Below are 15,999 nucleotides of genomic sequence, written 5' to 3' on the forward strand. Positions count from 1 at the left end.
GGTTGCGCCCCCGTCCTAGAGCTGAGCACCGTCTCCTCTGCCCGCAGCCGTCCTGTACTTCCTCCTGCAAGTCAGCTTCCTGGTGGACGAGGGCGTGTCGCCGGTGCTGCTGCAGCTGCTCTCCTGTGCCCTGTGCGGCAGCAAAGTGCTCGCCGCTCTGGCGGCCTCGGCAGGGTCCTCCAGCACCGCCGCCTCCGCTGCCCCTGTGGCCACCAGCTCTGGACAAGCCACGGCCCAGTCAAAGTCGTCCACTAAGAAGAGCAAGAAGGAAGACAAGGAGAAGGAGAAAGAGGGTGAGCCGCTGCCTCGCCGAGGTGGCCCCGCCATGCGCTCTCATCTCGGAGCATGAGGCTCATTCTCTCCTGAGGCACGGGGGACCGAAAACCCAGGTGCCCTCTAGTGTCTACTTTCAGTGGCATTTTCAGTTATGTTGAAGGTGACATCTTAAACAGTGTGACTTCCCATTCTGAGTGACAGTGATAGGAAGGTCAGTAGACTGAACATTTTTACTAGGCCAAGTTTCTTTTTCTGTGAAATAATCATGCTTGCTCTGTGGCAAGATTGTCAGTGTGAAATGAAGTGATGCTTATAAATGCACCTTGTGACTGTTAAATGCTCTACAAACGCAAGCTGTTTTACCCCACCTCTCACCATCAGAAAGGCAGATGCGTGTCTGCTTCACTGCTTTTCATGTCCTTTGAGGCCTGAGACAGATGATCAGGGGTGGAAAACAAGGAAGGTGGTTCACAGTCTCCCAATTAATTATTCAGATCTCTCAGTGCAGGTAGCTGTATAGTTATGTTGACTGCTTTTTATGGCAGATTTTTGAAAGGTTATTTCTCCTCTAGTATAATTGTGTTTGTTTAGTGCCAGGCTAATTATAGGCACTATTCTGTGCCTTTTAGGGGGCATTATTATATGGGGTTGACCTTTTGTCCCCCAGGAAGCAACTGAAAGCTATTTTCGGATTACAACCATTTAGTTCAAACTTTTAGACATGGTCAGCCTCCCCTCCCTCTCTACATGGTAACACTGGCTGTGTGACTCTAGCCCACTTCTTCCTATTCTTACCTTGATCTTGCAGGTGAGAGCGCAGGCAGCCAGGAGGACCAGCTGTGCACAGCTCTGGTGAACCAACTGAACAAATTTGCAGATAAGGAAACCTTGGTCCAGTTTCTGCGTTGCTTCCTCTTAGAGTCGAATTCTTCCTCAGTGCGCTGGCAGGCCCACTGCCTGACACTGCATATCTACAGGTAGGGTGCAGGGCAGTTTTGATAGTCTGCATGGGTCTGGGACCAGAGTGGATGGTGTAGTTCTGCCTTGGTTTTATGTTACACACTCACGGTCACAGTTTCAATATTTACACCAGCCGGAGAATCGTCTTAACTATTACAGATTTTTTCATTGAGTTACCTGATTTTTAGCTATTAAACTGATGTTTTTAAGCAAGAGGTGATCTGTTTTCCACTAAGAAGGCTATGTTTAGAAGTTTGTTGACTTTTCAGACTAACAAAGCTTGTTTACTGCCATGGAGTAATGTTGGATGATGGGAATAAACCATATCCCAAAGACAGGAAAAGACTGTTACATCTGTTAGGGTCAGTTGTCAAAAAAGCAACAAAACCATTCAAACTTAACTCATAGTTGTGGGGAAATAGATATATCTACAAAACTAGTACCCGGGCCTTGTTGACAAAGAACCTCTGGGCCTTCTGCTGCTTGGTGATATGAACTGTTGTTTATCTACAGAAACTCTAGCAAATCTCAACAGGAGCTCCTGCTAGATCTGATGTGGTCCATATGGCCAGAACTCCCAGCCTACGGTCGTAAGGCTGCCCAGTTTGTGGACTTACTAGGATATTTCTCCTTGAAAACTCCACAAACGGAGAAGAAGGTAACAGTTGATTTATTGTCTAAGGGGCTAACTCACCATTTTAATATGAGTTAAGAACATTATTACCAACTCCTAAAGGTGGTGCATATATGAAACCTCTTGTAGACATATACATGCACTCTCAGGGTATATACTACATAGATAATATATACTAGCACCAAAGTACAACCTGAAATTGGCTTAGCCAATAGAAGTAGATCAAGCGGGAAGAAAATGCAACTCATTAGAGTTGCTTGGTAAAGACAGTGCTCCTCTGGTTTTCAGGTTTTTCTAACAGCCCTGACTACATCCCCTAGAGTGTTTCTACAATGAGATAACTTTTTCATGGCTTTTTTTTTTTTTGAAATATATCTTTATTGACTTCAGAGAGGGGAAGGGAGAGAGAGAAATAGAAACATCAATGATGAGAGTCATTGATCGACTGCCTCGTACACGCCCCACACTGGGGATCGAGCCCACAACCCGGGCATGTACCTGACCGGAATTGAACTGCGATCTAGCTGACTGGGCATGGCTTCTCCTTAAGAATCAAACTTATCTTCCTCTATAAGGTCTAAAAAGGATGGACTATCGTAAGATTGTGGAAACTTCTAAAGAGGATAGAATCCTTTAAATGATTAGGAGTTAGGCCTAGCTTTGTATGATTCTGATGGGGGCTGAGAAGTCTGGTACTTCTGGGGCAGTATCATCTAGAAAGCAGAAGACAAAGGTCTTTTCCAATAAGACATTTCCTTGGGCTTTAACTATCGTCCTTTATTGACTTCTGTTTCAGTTGAAGGAATATTCACAGAAGGCTGTGGAGATTCTGCGGACTCAAAACCATATTCTTACCAACCATCCCAACTCCAACATTTACAAGTGAGCTTTGTTCTGCTTTCTCCCTGTTGAAGCTCAGTCAACAATCCAGGTTGCTCTCTCCATGTTGATTGGCTCTTACATATGAATCAATGTGTCCCTGTCTAGTTGTTCTTTGAATCCCTCCCTTGTAACTAGCATCTTGCACATAGAAGTTTCTCAAAATTTAATTGCTGAATTTGGGTTTGATAAGCAGTAATTAAAGAAGGTCTCTAGTCTCAAGAGTCTAAGCCTAAATCAAATACGACAACTTCGCAGAAAATGGCTGCATTAAAAAAAAACTTTTGAAAGAGAACATTGGTTAGACTATTTCCAAGGTTTAATAGTGACTGTCCTTTTTCTTTTCTTCAAACTTCATTGAAGTACAGTTTACATAAGACAGAATTTACCTATTTTAAGTATACAATTCAATGATTTTTAGTATATTTAATTGTGACTCTTGGAGTCAAACTTTAACGTAACTTTTTAGTATCCTCCTGACCTCAGGAAAGCTCAGGAACAGGAAACATCAAAGGTCGATTAGTTGAAATTTCCTTCCCATGACTTCTAAACCCTGTTGGCATTTCTCATATGTCCTTATGTTCTTACTAGGGTGGGGATTGCCTTGGGGAATAGTGAGCCATGGCCTTTTCATGGCTTCTTTATGAAGCTCAGTGCTTTCTAAGATGAAAATTTCTTTATGCTGAGACTGGTTTCTTCTTTAGCACCTTGTCTGGCTTAGTGGAGTTTGATGGCTATTACCTGGAGAGTGACCCCTGCCTGGTGTGTAATAATCCAGAAGTGCCGTTTTGTGTAAGTGACATCTTCAGCGTGGACAGTCCTGAGGCTCACAGGGCCAGTGGGTTTCTTACTTCAAGATTGATTGTTGCCACATAGGTGTTCCTCTCCTAATGCTTGGTCACCAAGGGTATGAATGCTTACCTGCCACACTTGTTACCTTAAATCGAAATTTCATCCATGGATGAAGAGTGGGTTGCAGTGGTGAATTTTGAAGAAGACAGAATGAGCCGGTAGCCTTCAAATAATACAGTGTTTTATGTGTCCTCTTGTATTTAGTATATCAAGTTGTCTTCCATTAAAGTGGACACCCGGTACACCACCACCCAGCAAGTTGTGAAGCTCATTGGCAGCCACACCATCAGCAAAGTGACAGTGAAAATTGGAGACCTGAAGCGGACCAAGATGGTGCGAACTATCAACCTCTATTACAACAACCGAACTGTGCAGGCCATCGTGGAGTTGAAAAACAAGTACGGCTTTTCACACTTGGGGAGGGGCAGGAGACTTGTAAAGGCTTAACCCCTATGGCTTTGATTGCTGGAATCCCGTAAAGTAGCACATCCCTAGGGGTCCAGCACGTCCTCTTATCCACTTTAGTCTTGACAGGGGGACAAAAGTGAAATTACCAGTTTCTAAGAATATTGACAAGGGTTATTTTAAAGTCATGTCCAGTGGAGCCCCCAGGCTCCATGGAAATCCTTCAACAGCTTGCCTTAGGGAGGGAAAGCTGAGTGTGGGGGACCCCAGGCTTCTCATACCCATGTTAACTAGAGCAGTTCCATTTTTATATAAAACCATCTATATTGGGAAGTAGTTGTCATTTGGATTTAGATGCTATTCTCTTGTGCACAGAGCAGGCAGTATTTCTCCAGAAGTTTCTCTAGTGCATGGTCCTCCCAATTTCTGCATGGTGCCTTCCTTCTATATCTGCTGATGTTGGATCTTTCTAGCTCACGGATCCCAGTATTTGTATCGGGCATGTCGTATATGGGCTAAAGAAGGTACTAGCAGGTTATAGTGCTAACTTTTGCAGAGATAGATCTCTTGTTGAAGTCTCAGGCATTGCTGTTGGGCAGAGAACATGGGTAGGTACTACCCAAACATTAAGACTTGGAACTATTGGCATTATTCTGAGAGGCAGAATAAAGCTGGAGTGTACCTTGTCGACAAATGGCCACCAGGAGCTCGGCCTAAAGGAAGCTTTCTCACCTTCCTTTGAAAAGCAGAGTTCACACTGGGGACCTGCAAGTTGAAGCTGCTCTTTGGGATAACCCCACTCCCTTCTGCAGGAGGGGATTTTCTTTTCTTTGTGTAGAGTCCGTGCAGGTGCTGGTAAAGCACTTAGACTCTGGAATAAGACTGGATTCACATCTCAGTTCTACTGCCTATCTGTCCGACCTTGGAGGAGTTATATGTAGCCTCAGTTTCCTTAACTTTAAAATAGAGATAAGTTCACTTTCAGGTGTTATTTTAAGGACTCAGTGAGTTAGTGTGTGTACATATATATATAAAGTGCTGAGAACAGAGCCTACCTAGCACGTGGTAAGTGCTCAGTAAATGTTGGCTCTAATTGTATTAATATAATTACCCCTAGGTTATTACATGCCTTTTCTCTCTGACTCTACTTGGCACTTGGTCCAGATTCTGGTGTGTCCCTCTGTCTCTCTAAAGCAACCTAAGCTTTATCATTCTGAGGTAGTATTTGTGATGGGAACTTGTGGCAGTCATCAGCCATCATCATGGTCCTCTCGAGGGTACAGGCTTCAGTGTGGTGCACTTTTGGAATAAGGTCTTCCCTTGAAAAGGACTTCTGTTTTTTTGGAATCTCAAAGATTATCATATGGAGCATCTTAAAGCACTCATATGTTCTCTCCTTTTTTATAGAAAAAAGGTAGTGGGAAAATATTTAAAAATTAGAGTGCTGCTATTTGCCAGATTTCTTGGTCTTAGAGTAACCACTTCATTGCCTTAGAAAAATACTTAGGGACAGACTTTGTCTCATCAGACCATCATCACTGAGGCTTAAATGATAGGCTCTCAGGTTCTCTCCCCTCTATCTGACACTGTCTCTCATAGGCCGGCTCGCTGGCACAAAGCCAAGAAGGTTCAACTGACCCCTGGGCAGACAGAGGTGAAGATTGACCTGCCCTTGCCCATTGTGGCCTCCAACCTGATGATTGAGTTTGCAGACTTCTATGAAAATTACCAGGCCTCCACAGAGACCCTGCAGTGCCCACGCTGTAGTGCCTCCGTCCCTGCCAACCCAGGGGTTTGCGGCAACTGTGGAGAGAATGTCTATCAGTGTCACAAGTGCAGGTAACCAAGTAGTTGTTGCTTCGTATTTTTCCATAAGAGTCGCAGTGTGGGCAATTTCAGTGTCTGATGCCCTCACAATCGTTAGACAATTATGGGTATGTAGAGTGTGGAGTTCAAAGGTAGAGAGGGGGAAGAATGGCCTGGGGCGGGGGGGGGGGGTTGCGCATGCGCATGTGCCCATCCTTTGGTGGGCGGATGGGTCCTTAAGTTTTGTTCTTGGTTTTCCTTTCTTGTTATCTGGTTGCTCAAGTCATACTCACCTGTTTGTTGCTGTCCCTGCAATAGTTTCCAGAGTATAGATGTGACCCAATCCATTTCCTTACCGGGTCACCTCTATACCACCAAATTCTGCTACCCGCCTGATCCAAGTACTTTGATTCTTCAGATCCATCAATTATGATGAAAAGGATCCCTTTCTCTGCAATGCCTGTGGCTTCTGTAAATATGCTCGCTTCGACTTCATGCTCTATGCCAAGCCTTGCTGTGCTGTGGATCCCATTGAGAATGAAGAAGACCGGAAGAAGGTGAGGCCACATCCATCCCAGACTCAGAGCCATGGCTTTGATCTGAGCTTTCTCCACAGCTGGTGTAGGGCAGTATGCCCTAGTCTTTTCTTCTAGCCCTAGTCTTCAACTCAGCACCATTTTCAGGGCCAAGCTTTTGGGTGAGAGCAAATAATAGAGTAAGACATGTTGGAACACATGGTTTGCATAGGATTTTGAAAAAGTGTTGGAAATAAACTAGAATATCTCAAGGGACAAATAACTTTAGATTTGGAAAGGTTTTGGAAAGAAGTCGGTGGCTTGCCCTGCCTTTTTTTTTTAAAGGAGGCTTTAAAAAAATATGTTTCTATTGTTTTATTTTATTTTTTAAAAATATATCTTTATTGATTTCAGAGAGGACTGGAGAGGGTGAGAGAGAGATGGAAACATCAATGATGAAAGAGTGTCATTGATTGGCTGCCTCCTGCACGCCTCGTACTGGGGATCGAGCCCGCAACTTGGGCATGTTCCCTGACCGGGAATTGAACCGTGATCTCCTAGATCCTGGGTCAATGCTCAACCACTAAGCCACTCAGGCCAGACATGCATTGTATATTATTTAAAAATAATTAGAAATAATATGATGTACAGAACTTGACTTACAGGAAATGTTTCAGTAAACTGTTAGCCATTCAGATTCCTCAGAGAAAGCCATCATGCTGAAAAGCCTTCACACGCACGTCTGTGTCTTTTCCTGTCTAGGCTGTTTCTAACATCAATACACTTCTGGACAAAGCTGATCGAGTGTATCATCAGCTGATGGGACATCGGCCACAGCTGGAGAACCTGCTCTGCAAAGTGAATGAGGCAGCTCCTGAGAAGCCCCAGGTAATCCCAAATTGGAAGGGGCATTTGAAGAGGGTTCTGGATCATGATCAGAAGACTTCCCCCAGGAGAGACTATCTCTTGGTGGAAGGCTGACAGTTTTCCTCTTGGGTTGCAGGATGACTCGGGCTCGGCTGGGGGCATCAGTTCCACTTCAGCCAGTGTGAATCGTTACATCCTGCAGTTGGCTCAGGAATACTGTGGAGATTGCAAGAACTCTTTTGATGAACTCTCCAAAATCATTCAGGTAGAGAAGTGGGAGCACTTTTACAGTGCTTAGAGTGTGTTATCGATAATTGTTTTCAAAGCAGCCCTGTTGCTTTCATCCAGCAGCTCAGTTCCTGGGGTGGTCCTTGCCCAGTCCAGCTGAGAAAGCAGTCCGAGTGGCTGCCCCACACAAATTCTCTCCTATTGTGGTTTCTGGTGCTTGTCAAGAGAGCCGAGTTCATTCCAGAAGACTGAAAATAATGGATAGATTTGTTCTTCTTGACCATTCACAACCCATCTTTTAGTAGAAAAGTGACTGGTTTTAAAAAACCGGGCGCCAAGATTCGATTCCCTTTTTTTGTTAAAAGCGATTTTGGCAGGCTAGATGGGTAGGGCGTACCAACTCTGTTCAACCAGGGTGGGCCTTATAGCGGGTAGAATATTGATCTCCATGGGATTGGAGGCTCATGTAGACAAGGAGAGCAAGCAGCCAGTATCCTTGCCACCCAAGCTGCTGGTGTGCCATCTTTGCTATGTGGACCTGCAGCTCTGATGTTTGCCTTTGTTCTCTGTGAGAGTGTTACATAGGAGTTAAGGGCATGTGCCTGTGATCAGAGGCTGTTCCTACTCTGCCACTTACCTTGGTAAAACCAACCCCGCTGAGCCTGTTTTCTTCTCTGTCAAATGGGGATAAAGCACCTAACTGGTTGGGTTATCCAGAAGGTTAAGTTAGAAATACATGTAAAATATTTTTCACACCAAAGCTTTCTAGTTAACTTCCTCCTTATTTTAAGTGCTAATTTCTTTCTCCTTTGTCTTTTTTCCCCCTTAGAAAGTCTTTGCTTCACGCAAAGAGTTGTTGGAATATGATCTGCAGCAGAGGGAAGCGGCCACCAAATCGTCCCGAACGTCTGTGCAGCCCACCTTTACTGCCAGCCAGTACCGCGCCTTATCCGTCCTGGGCTGTGGCCACACATCCTCCACCAAGTGCTATGGCTGCGCCTCTGCCGTCACGGAACATTGCATCACACTACTCCGGGCCCTGGCCTCCAATCCGGCCCTGAGGCACATCCTGGTCTCCCAGGGCCTTATCCGGGAGCTCTTTGATTACAATCTCCGTAGGGGCTCTGCAGCCATGCGGGAGGAGGTCCGCCAGCTCATGTGCCTCCTAACTCGGTCAGAGCCTGCATCATGGTGGGGGTAGTAATTCCCTCTAACACCAGGGTTGGTGGCATCAGCAATGCCGGGAACACTAGAGGGTGCAAAGAATTATGCTGCTTATTGCCAGACAGTTTGGCCAGCTTATCATAGAGGAAAAAATGGGAAGCTGTCCAGGGTGTAGATGAATGAACTTAGGGAGCACTTGAAACCCTGTGTAAATAGTATAACTGGCTTGCACTGTGCTTTGTTGGTTCCACTGCGGTTTCCTGAGGAAGTGATCTGAGTTCTGGTGTGGGGGGAGAAGGGAGTGACTAGGCACTTGGACTTGAGACTCACCCAAAAGAAGACAGTGGAGCAGTGGAGCCTAGTGGTTAAGAGCTTAGACTGTGGATCAGAAAGACTCAGTATCTGGTACTTTGTACTGTGGGCCTTGGATAAACTATTTAACTCCTTGAGCCCAAGTTTTCCTTGCCTGAAAAATAAACACCTTAATGGCTCACTGTGAGGATGAAATTACTCATGTGAGTAGTAACTCACACTTGTTGAGGACTTAATGGTTGCTGACACAGTGCCCAGAGCTGGATGTGGGTGTTTACTGAGTATGTGGCTTAAACCCTGAAACGTGTTGGGTGGTTGATGAACATTACTTATTTATTCACTCAGCAAATACTTAATGAGCATTTGCTGAATGCCAGGCACTGTGCTAGACTCTGAGGATACAGTGGTAAATGAATCAAAGTCCCTGCCCTCTTGGAGCCTCTATTCTAGATGGGAGAATTGCAGTGGGCTGATAATTCCATAGTAAACTGTCAGGAGGTTAGATTGTGAAGAGAAGTAAAGCTGGGTGGTGACCCTGATTGTGGGAGGGATTGCTGTATAGGATAGGATGGTCCAGGAACACCTCTGAGGGTGTGATACTGGAGCAAAGAGCTGTGTGAAATAGGAGCAAGCTGTGCAGATATGGAAGGCATTAGCTGCAAGCATTAGAAATGCACGTGGAAGGCTGAGAGGCAGGGCTGTGCCAGGAATGGTGGGGGAGCAACATGGAGGTCTGTGTAGCTGGAGGGAAGGATGTCGTGGGGAAAACGGCAGTGGGGATTACAGAGGGGTCTCTAGGGGCCAGATCCTAAAGGGTCTTGGCCATTGCAAGGACTTTGGATTTTATTCAGGAAGTGTTGGAAAGCAAGAAAGTGATATGATACAGTTTACGGTTTTTGTTTTTGTTAATGTAGACATTTTCAAAGGGTTGTGGAATGAAAACTATGGATGCCTTGTGGGAAATGAAGTGGAGGCAGTTGGGGAGATGAGGAAAGAATTGTGACCCAGACTGAGTGTGAATGCCTAGATCTGGGGACTGGAATACACCACACGGCACCTGAGGGCTCTGCAGCCTGGGATGCGGGCGGGGATACACTCTCCCCTATGTTGCTGCTGCTCCTCCCCAGTCAGGGTCTCCTTCCAGGAAAGGTGGCTGTGACAGGTGCTTTTCACTACATGCCTGGGTCTTGGCTAACGCTGTAGTCTTGCCCCGGAGAAGGCCAGATAGCCCTAGACATTGATTTCCTTTTCTCTGGGCTCCTTCGGGGGAAAAGAGAGACAGTCAATGGTGAGTAACAGGACTTTGTTTTTTTGCTTCTGCAGAGACAATCCAGAAGCCACCCAGCAAATGAACGACCTGATTATTGGCAAAGTCTCCACAGCCCTGAAGGGCCACTGGGCCAATCCTGATCTGGTGAGCAGGACAGGTGTCCCCTCTGACTCCTCCCTCACTTTCCTCCTTCGCACCCTCGCTGCCTCCCTTCCATTCCCATCGCCATGACTGAGCAGCATGTTTGCTTGCAGAGCTCATGTCCCAGTGTGATTTTCCCAGGTTCAACCCAACTCCACAGGGAAAAGAGAAGTGGGTGGTTGGCCATATGGAGTACAAGGGCCTCCCTCTCTCCCTTCTCTCTGATGATGCCACTTGTGACTTAGTCCCTGGGTCAGAACTTAGACATAAACCAGTCCTGGGATTGACCCTTCAGACCCTTCTCTACTCATGCCTCTTCTGGTTGGCCTTCTAGGCAAGTAGCCTTCAGTATGAAATGCTGCTGCTGACAGATTCTATCTCGAAGGAGGACAGTTGCTGGGAGCTCCGGTTGCGCTGTGGTGAGTTTGGGGAATATCTGGTTAGGAGCTTTTCAGAGGAAAGAAAGGAGGCCTCAAGGTGCAGTCCCAGCCACAGAGAGAGAGGAGGGACTGCACTTGGACAGCCTTGCTGGAGCAGGGGTGCGGTGTTCTGTGATCTTGACTCTTCCTTCCAACTCTAGCTCTCAGCCTGTTCCTCATGGCTGTGAACGTGAAGACCCCCGTGGTGGTTGAGAACATTACCCTCATGTGCCTGCGGATCTTGCAGAAGCTGATTAAACCACCTGCTCCAACCAGCAAGAAGAACAAGGTACTGGGCAGGGAGTCTCAGAGTTTGTGGATCGGGGTCACATACCACCTTACAGCCAATCTTTAAGAACCCACAGTTTGTTGAATTTTGGTGTAGTGTCAAAGAAGAAAATCCAAAATTAATTGGAAAAGCTAGAAAAATATTCTTCTCTTTTCCAACTATATATCTGTGTAGGGATAGATGTTTTTTTGTTTACTTAACCAAAACAGAAGCAGATAGGAGAATCCAGCTGTCTTATTAAGGCAGTCATTAAATTATTTTCAAAAACATAAAACTGTGCCACTCCTTTCTCTAGATTACTTTTGTTTCAGAAAATATAAAAAAATGTCATTTAGCTTGATAGGTAATGGATTTATTCTTATTTTTAAATAAATTAAGTATTTTAAGACTTTCTCAGTTTTTATTTTGAATGTGGAAAACGTCCATAGATAAAACCTCACATATAAAATCTCTTTAGAGCCCAGCTGGTGTTGGCTCGGTGGTTGAGCGTCGACCTATGGACCAGGCGGTCACGGTTCGATTCCCTGTCAGGGCACGTGCCCTGGTTGTGGGCTCGATCCCCAGTGGGGAGTGTGCAGGAGGCAGCCAGTCGATGATTCTCTCTCATCATTGATGTTTCTCTCTCTCTCTCTCCCTCTTCCTTTCTCTCTCTAAAATCAAAAACATATCTGAAAAAAAAATCTCTTTAGAGTTCTCAATAATTTTTTAAGAGAGTGGTGGGGCCCTGAGGCCAAAAAGTTTGAGAACCACTGGCTTAGCGTTCTGTTTAGTAATGGCTGTTTAAATTCTGGAGGCTGCTCAGTGACCCCTTTTATGTTTAGGAAACTGCCAGTCTGCCTGGGGATAGGAATTAGTGTACGTGACTCTAGGATTGTCTGTAGGAAGCCAGCTACATCTTACCCTGCACAGCCAAAATCAGTGACCTTAAGCTCAGTGTGGAGATGCTCCTGTTAAACTGGATCAGAGTGCTTTAACAGGAGCACATATTTGGGCATAAAGATGTGATTGTTGATCCTTCCATATTCTTTCCTTTGCATGTGCCCCTTTGGGGTGTCAGTGCCACTGTTGGAGCTGCATGTGACCTCATGTGCTTTCCCCTTGTTCTGCTTTCCTCCTGCAGGATGTTCCCGTGGAGGCCCTCACCACAGTCAAGCCGTACTGCAATGAGATCCACGCCCAGGCTCAGCTGTGGCTCAAGAGAGACCCCAAGGCATCTTATGAAGCCTGGAAGAAGTGTCTTCCTATCAGAGGTGTGTTCGTCTCTTCAAGACTTGGGAAGTAAATCCCTCCTACCCCTGTCCTGACAGCCCTGAAATCTTCCCTTTTCTGTCACTTTCTTTACCTTACCTCCTCCTGCACCCTTTTGCCGGCCAGGGATAGATGGCAACGGGAAATCCCCAAGCAAATCAGAGCTCCGCCATCTCTATTTGACTGAGAAGTACGTGTGGAGGTGGAAGCAGTTCCTGAGCCGCCGGGGCAAAAGGACCTCCCCCTTGGATCTCAAGCTGGGCCATAACAACTGGCTGCGGCAAGTGAGTGACCACCTCCCCTAGGCCCCTGCAGTGCTGCCCGGCCCCAGATACCGGGCACCTTCCCACATCTCTGCTTCTCTTCTTTCTCTTTGCTTTCTTGCTTCCTTTCAAATTAGGAGCAGGCCGAGGTTCTTGTTTGCAGCCACAGCACGGCGGACTGGCCAGAGCAGAACTCCTCTGCCCTCCTTGTCAGGCTCGTCTTGCTCTCTGCCCTCTCCCCGACCACTAGTGGGCCTGAGCCGCAGTCCCCACAGACCCTTTTTCTCCTTCCATCTTTCATATCCTCTGCTGCCCCCTTCCTCTTCTTTCTAGCTGCTGTCTTAAAGGATTAAAGTAACACTTTTTCAGAACCCATTTGACCATTGATACATAAATTGAAAAATACTTGGCATAGAGGTGTCCCCAAAATAGAATTATCGAAGTCTTTGCTAAGGAAAATACCCACTTGTCTTTTTCCCAGTTCAGCCGTCTTGGGTGTGTTCTCCAGATTACTTGATGGAGAAAATCTCCATGAAGAAGAGGCTCCTTAGCAGCCTCTTTCCCAGTGTGCGGTCAGGTCTCGTGTTAGCGGGTGATTTTTGCCTTTAACCTTTTCCTGAAGAGGTGCCTAGAGGACTTCTGGGTGGGTGGTAGTTGACTGCCCTGCTGGGGGCCTGGTGAAAGGCTGTCATCTGAGCCAGGCTTTCTTCCTGTGCCTTACAGGTGCTCTTTACTCCGGCGACGCAGGCAGCACGGCAGGCAGCCTGTACCATTGTGGAAGCTCTAGCCACCATTCCCAGCCGTAAGCAGCAGGTCCTTGACCTCCTCACCAGGTACCATCTGAGGGTGGGATGGGGAGAGTGGTCATACTTCATCTAGAGCCTTTTCTGCTTTCCCCTGGGAATCCATAGATAAGAGTGATGGGAGGCACCCTGTGCTCTGAATCATCACATACTATGTAGAAAACCACAGAAACAAAAACGTATTAAAAAGCCGAGTTTTAGTGGTAGTAATAGTAGTAGTAATAGAGCACAAGCACCAGCTTATGAGCGTGCAAAAAAGCTTGGCCTGCATTGTCTCATTTAATCTTCAAAGCAACCTGGGCTTAAGGGGTTAATTAACTTCACCGGAAGGCAGCCTTTGCTTACAGGCAGTCTAATTCCAAAGCATGCATTGGCCACCCTGTTGTACACTTGCCTTCTAAGTGATACAGTCAAACATTGTTTCGCTGCCCAAATAATCCTGGTCTATATTTTGCTTATTCCAGATGAGTATAATTTGTCACGTCCCATTCCCTGTGGTGTGCTCTGGGTTCTTCCCAAGTGTGGAGAGTTCCCAAGTGGGAAGTTTGGGTTTCCTCAGGGCTCCTTCCTCCAACCTAGAAGGGGGGGCGGGGCAAAGGACAGCAGAAAACTTAGAAGATGGAAGGATCATACGAACTAGTTGGCTATTGGAACTGTTTGAGTTTTCTCAGTGGCTTGTCTGTTTCGGTGGCAGTTACCTGGACGAACTGAGCATAGCTGGCGAGTGTGCTGCTGAGTACTTGGCTCTCTACCAGAAGCTCATCACTTCAGCTCACTGGAAAGTCTACCTGGCAGCTCGGGGAGTCCTGCCTTATGTGGGCAACCTCATCACCAAGGTACTCCAGCATGCAGCCAGGAGGACCCTTTCCTAGCTCTTTCAGTGAGCTCTGTATCTCATACACACTTTGCAATATTTGTTTGTGCTAAGAAGGAATATTTGTTGAAAACATTATTTTTATGACTTTATTGTATTTTGTCATAAGGGTATAGCAATCTGTTGGGGGCACATAGGTTCTTCCCAATTTTTAAGCAATCCCTTAACATCAATGCAATTGTTCTTGGCTTCTTGGAAAGGAGTTTTGCAAAGATTCAGCTTAAGGGATCATTAGAATAAAATAGTAGTGACTGCAGAATGTCTTTGGTTGATGCTGCAAGTTCCTGGACCAGTGTCTTTGGCAGTGCTGTCACCCTAATGTGCTTATTGTCCTCTTTAGGAAATAGCCCGCTTGCTGGCCCTGGAAGAGGCCACCCTGAGCACTGATCTGCAGCAGGGCTATGCCCTCAAGAGTCTCACAGGTAGAGCGAGCCTCCTGGTCCTTCCCTTAGGGTACCCTGGGTGTAGTTTGGGAACTGACCCTTAGTTCCTGGGGTGCTGAGGTTGACTCTCCCCTCTCCTGTTGACCGTGGTGCACATTTAAGCTCCACGTTTTCTCTGTGGGTTTACATTTTTGAGTTCCTGCTCTGTTGACTGGTGTACCTCATTGAGCACCTGCGCCATGCCAGGCACAGAGAGCTTTTCCCTGCCTTTGAGTTGCTCATAATCTTTTGAAGACACAGACCTTCCTTGCTTATATTCTCATTCAGAGCGCTTGCAGTAACTTTTTCCTGTCCCCACAGGCCTTCTTTCCTCCTTTGTTGAGGTGGAATCCATCAAAAGGCACTTTAAAAGTCGCTTGGTGGGTACTGTGCTGAATGGATACCTGTGTCTTCGAAAGCTGGTGGTGCAGAGGACCAAGCTGATCGATGAGACCCAGGATATGCTGCTGGAGATGCTGGAGGACATGACCACAGGTAACACTGCCAGTGTCCTAGGGCCCACAACCCCCATGTCCCTTCTGGGTCTACCTAGTTACATTAGCCTGATTTCCCTGAGTTTCGCAGAGCCCAGAGGAGGGGTGGCAAACACATTCATGCATTCAAGTAAAGAGAGGGAGAAACTTCTCTCAAGAGACTGGTTCTTGGAGTTATAAAATTCCAGAGCTGGGCTCAGTCAACTTGGACATATTTTTATGTTTTGATAGAGCAGGAAGAGGCCAAGGGTTTTCAGATTAGCATCTTCCATTGGCTCTGGAACATCCGTAGCCATCACTCCTTCAGTTGTCCCTTCCCCATTCTCCCTTGTCCCTGGGAATGCCACTCACTCTGTCATTCGTATCTCTTTACCTCTCTTTCATAGTATTCACCTCGCAGTGTCTTTATGCCGATTTTGGATAATTCCCTCTAGTCTACCTTTCAATTCATTATTTTTTTTCTATACCCTTTGCTACCTGCTTAACCTACCCATTGTGTTCTTATAGTTCTACGTAGATTTTATAGTCTATGGCTTTTTATTGACATTTTTCATCTCTTTTATAATCTTTCAACACATCAAACATATTTCTGTGCCTGATAATTCTAAAATTAGAAGTGTTTATGGGTCTGATTCTGCTGTTTGTTATTTTGACTCTTATGGTTTCTTAAATTTTTTTTGTATTTTGTGATTTTTTTACTGTGTTTTGGCGAAATGCTTCAGGACCTGAGTCAAAGATGAGTTTTTTAGAGGGGATTTGTATCTGCTTCTGTGAAGTACCTCAGGGCACTGCCATCCCAGGGCTGTCTTCAACAAAGTTCTAAACTTCAGGTTTTCAGACTTCCCAGGTAGTGTGAATCACAGACCTTTGAATGGCTG

The 15,999-nt window shown here is 46.0% G+C and overlaps 1 protein-coding gene across 2 annotated transcripts in view; it reads left to right on the top strand.

Moving 5' to 3' along the window:
* The window catches only part of UBR4 (ubiquitin protein ligase E3 component n-recognin 4), a 118,081-nt gene that overhangs the window by 74,739 nt on the left and 27,343 nt on the right, over positions 1–15,999 (top strand). For both annotated transcript variants that reach the window (XM_087820201.1, XM_087820202.1), the window contains exons 68-87: positions 48–293; positions 1,085–1,253; positions 1,750–1,894; positions 2,667–2,752; positions 3,454–3,541; positions 3,806–3,999; positions 5,606–5,845; positions 6,231–6,369; positions 7,090–7,215; positions 7,331–7,459; positions 8,252–8,595; positions 10,222–10,312; positions 10,644–10,728; positions 10,890–11,017; positions 12,138–12,267; positions 12,392–12,549; positions 13,252–13,361; positions 14,026–14,167; positions 14,546–14,627; positions 14,949–15,122. In XM_087820201.1, coding sequence (XP_087676327.1) covers positions 48–293; positions 1,085–1,253; positions 1,750–1,894; positions 2,667–2,752; positions 3,454–3,541; positions 3,806–3,999; positions 5,606–5,845; positions 6,231–6,369; positions 7,090–7,215; positions 7,331–7,459; positions 8,252–8,595; positions 10,222–10,312; positions 10,644–10,728; positions 10,890–11,017; positions 12,138–12,267; positions 12,392–12,549; positions 13,252–13,361; positions 14,026–14,167; positions 14,546–14,627; positions 14,949–15,122 — 3,006 coding nt within the window. The remainder of the gene's footprint in view (positions 1–47; positions 294–1,084; positions 1,254–1,749; positions 1,895–2,666; positions 2,753–3,453; positions 3,542–3,805; positions 4,000–5,605; positions 5,846–6,230; positions 6,370–7,089; positions 7,216–7,330; positions 7,460–8,251; positions 8,596–10,221; positions 10,313–10,643; positions 10,729–10,889; positions 11,018–12,137; positions 12,268–12,391; positions 12,550–13,251; positions 13,362–14,025; positions 14,168–14,545; positions 14,628–14,948; positions 15,123–15,999) is intronic.

This window comes from Miniopterus natalensis, chromosome 9 (genome assembly GCF_054644295.1).
Source record: "Miniopterus natalensis isolate mMinNat1 chromosome 9, mMinNat1.hap1, whole genome shotgun sequence".
Lineage (NCBI taxonomy): Eukaryota > Metazoa > Chordata > Mammalia > Chiroptera > Miniopteridae > Miniopterus > Miniopterus natalensis.